Source organism: Cystoisospora suis, assembly GCF_002600585.1.
Source record: "Cystoisospora suis strain Wien I chromosome Unknown contig_3896, whole genome shotgun sequence".
Taxonomy (NCBI): domain Eukaryota; phylum Apicomplexa; class Conoidasida; order Eucoccidiorida; family Sarcocystidae; genus Cystoisospora; species Cystoisospora suis.
Window position 1 is genome coordinate 1 of NW_027156691.1, and position 1,221 is coordinate 1,221.

The 1,221-nt window shown below is 39.4% G+C and overlaps 1 protein-coding gene across 1 annotated transcript in view; it reads right to left on the minus strand.

The window, feature by feature from the left end:
• Positions 1-71: 71 nt before the first annotated feature.
• The window catches only part of CSUI_007383 (sit4 phosphatase-associated protein), a gene marked incomplete at both ends in the record, with an annotated part of 7,044 nt that continues 5,894 nt past the window's right edge, over positions 72-1,221 (minus strand). The window contains one exon of the mRNA XM_068067529.1: positions 72-461. Coding sequence (XP_067920495.1) covers positions 72-461 — 390 coding nt within the window. The remainder of the gene's footprint in view (positions 462-1,221) is intronic.

The window sequence follows — 1,221 nt, forward strand, 5'->3', positions numbered from 1 at the left end:
TCTATCTTCTTTCTCTGTCTGTCTGTGTGTTGATCGCCATGAAGTGAAGTGTAAGAGAGGGAAGTTTTGTTTACTTCGGAAGTGATCATGTCAATGAGCTGCTGAATGGCGGGTTGGCTAGTCAAATCTCTGAGAAGAGTAGGAAAGTAGGAAATGAAAAGTCTCTGATAAATCAACTCTCGAACCACAAGCGTCACGCAGACTTGTCCCTCTAGTCCACACATCAGATCTTCTGTTTCTTCTTCTTCTTCTCTTCTTCCTTCTTTCTCTTCTGTCTCTCTTTCATCTTTGACAACATGACTGAGGGAAGATGAAGCTCCTTCTCTATCAGGATCTTCTTCTTCTACTTCTTTTCTTCTTCTTTGCGAGCGAGAAGGAGGAGGAGGATAAGGACGCGTCTCAGGTGTATGCTTGAGGAGAGAGAATAAGGTCGGGATGATCTTCTCGGGATCTATCAAAGCCTACAGACATGACAAATGGATAGATAGGCAGACAGAGATATGCACTTACAGGAGGAAGACTCTCATATAGAGAGAAACAGCTTACAGATTGACAGAGAGATTGAAGATAGAGACATTGATAGATGCATAAACTAACGATCGATGGATTCATGATAGACGGATAAATCAACGATAGATAGCTAAAGTACAAATAGATTCTTTCGTATCTTCTTTGCTTATCTGTTGATGAATCTCCAGATACTTCTAGAGCTCTAGATACACGTAGTTCATCTAGATTCGTGTATCTATCTTGAGTTTCTTCTTTTTCTTCATTATCGTCTTCTATCCAGGCAAGAAGCCTATGAACAGAAGATTCTTGTTTGAAGAAGGGAGAAGAAACAGCAAGTCTGTCCTAGTTTCTTTTTCTTCTATCGTTCTCATCTCTCTGATACACAGCCCCTAGGTTCAATCCAGGTGTATATACACCAAAACGACCTTCAACAGTGAGAGGTCTGATTCATCTTAAAAAGACATACACACGCCCGTGAGTTACCTTATCATCATATATATATATATATATAGAGAGAGAGAGAGAGAGAGAGATACATCTATCTATCTATCTTTGATCTATCTAACATGAATCCATCTGTGTATCTAGTTGGAATTTACCTACCTATATGTCCACCTATCTGTCTCTCTATCTACCTGTCTATCTATCTATACCTGCATCAACAGAAAGATTGGAGACAGATAGATAGATTAGAGATAGATCAAAGATAGA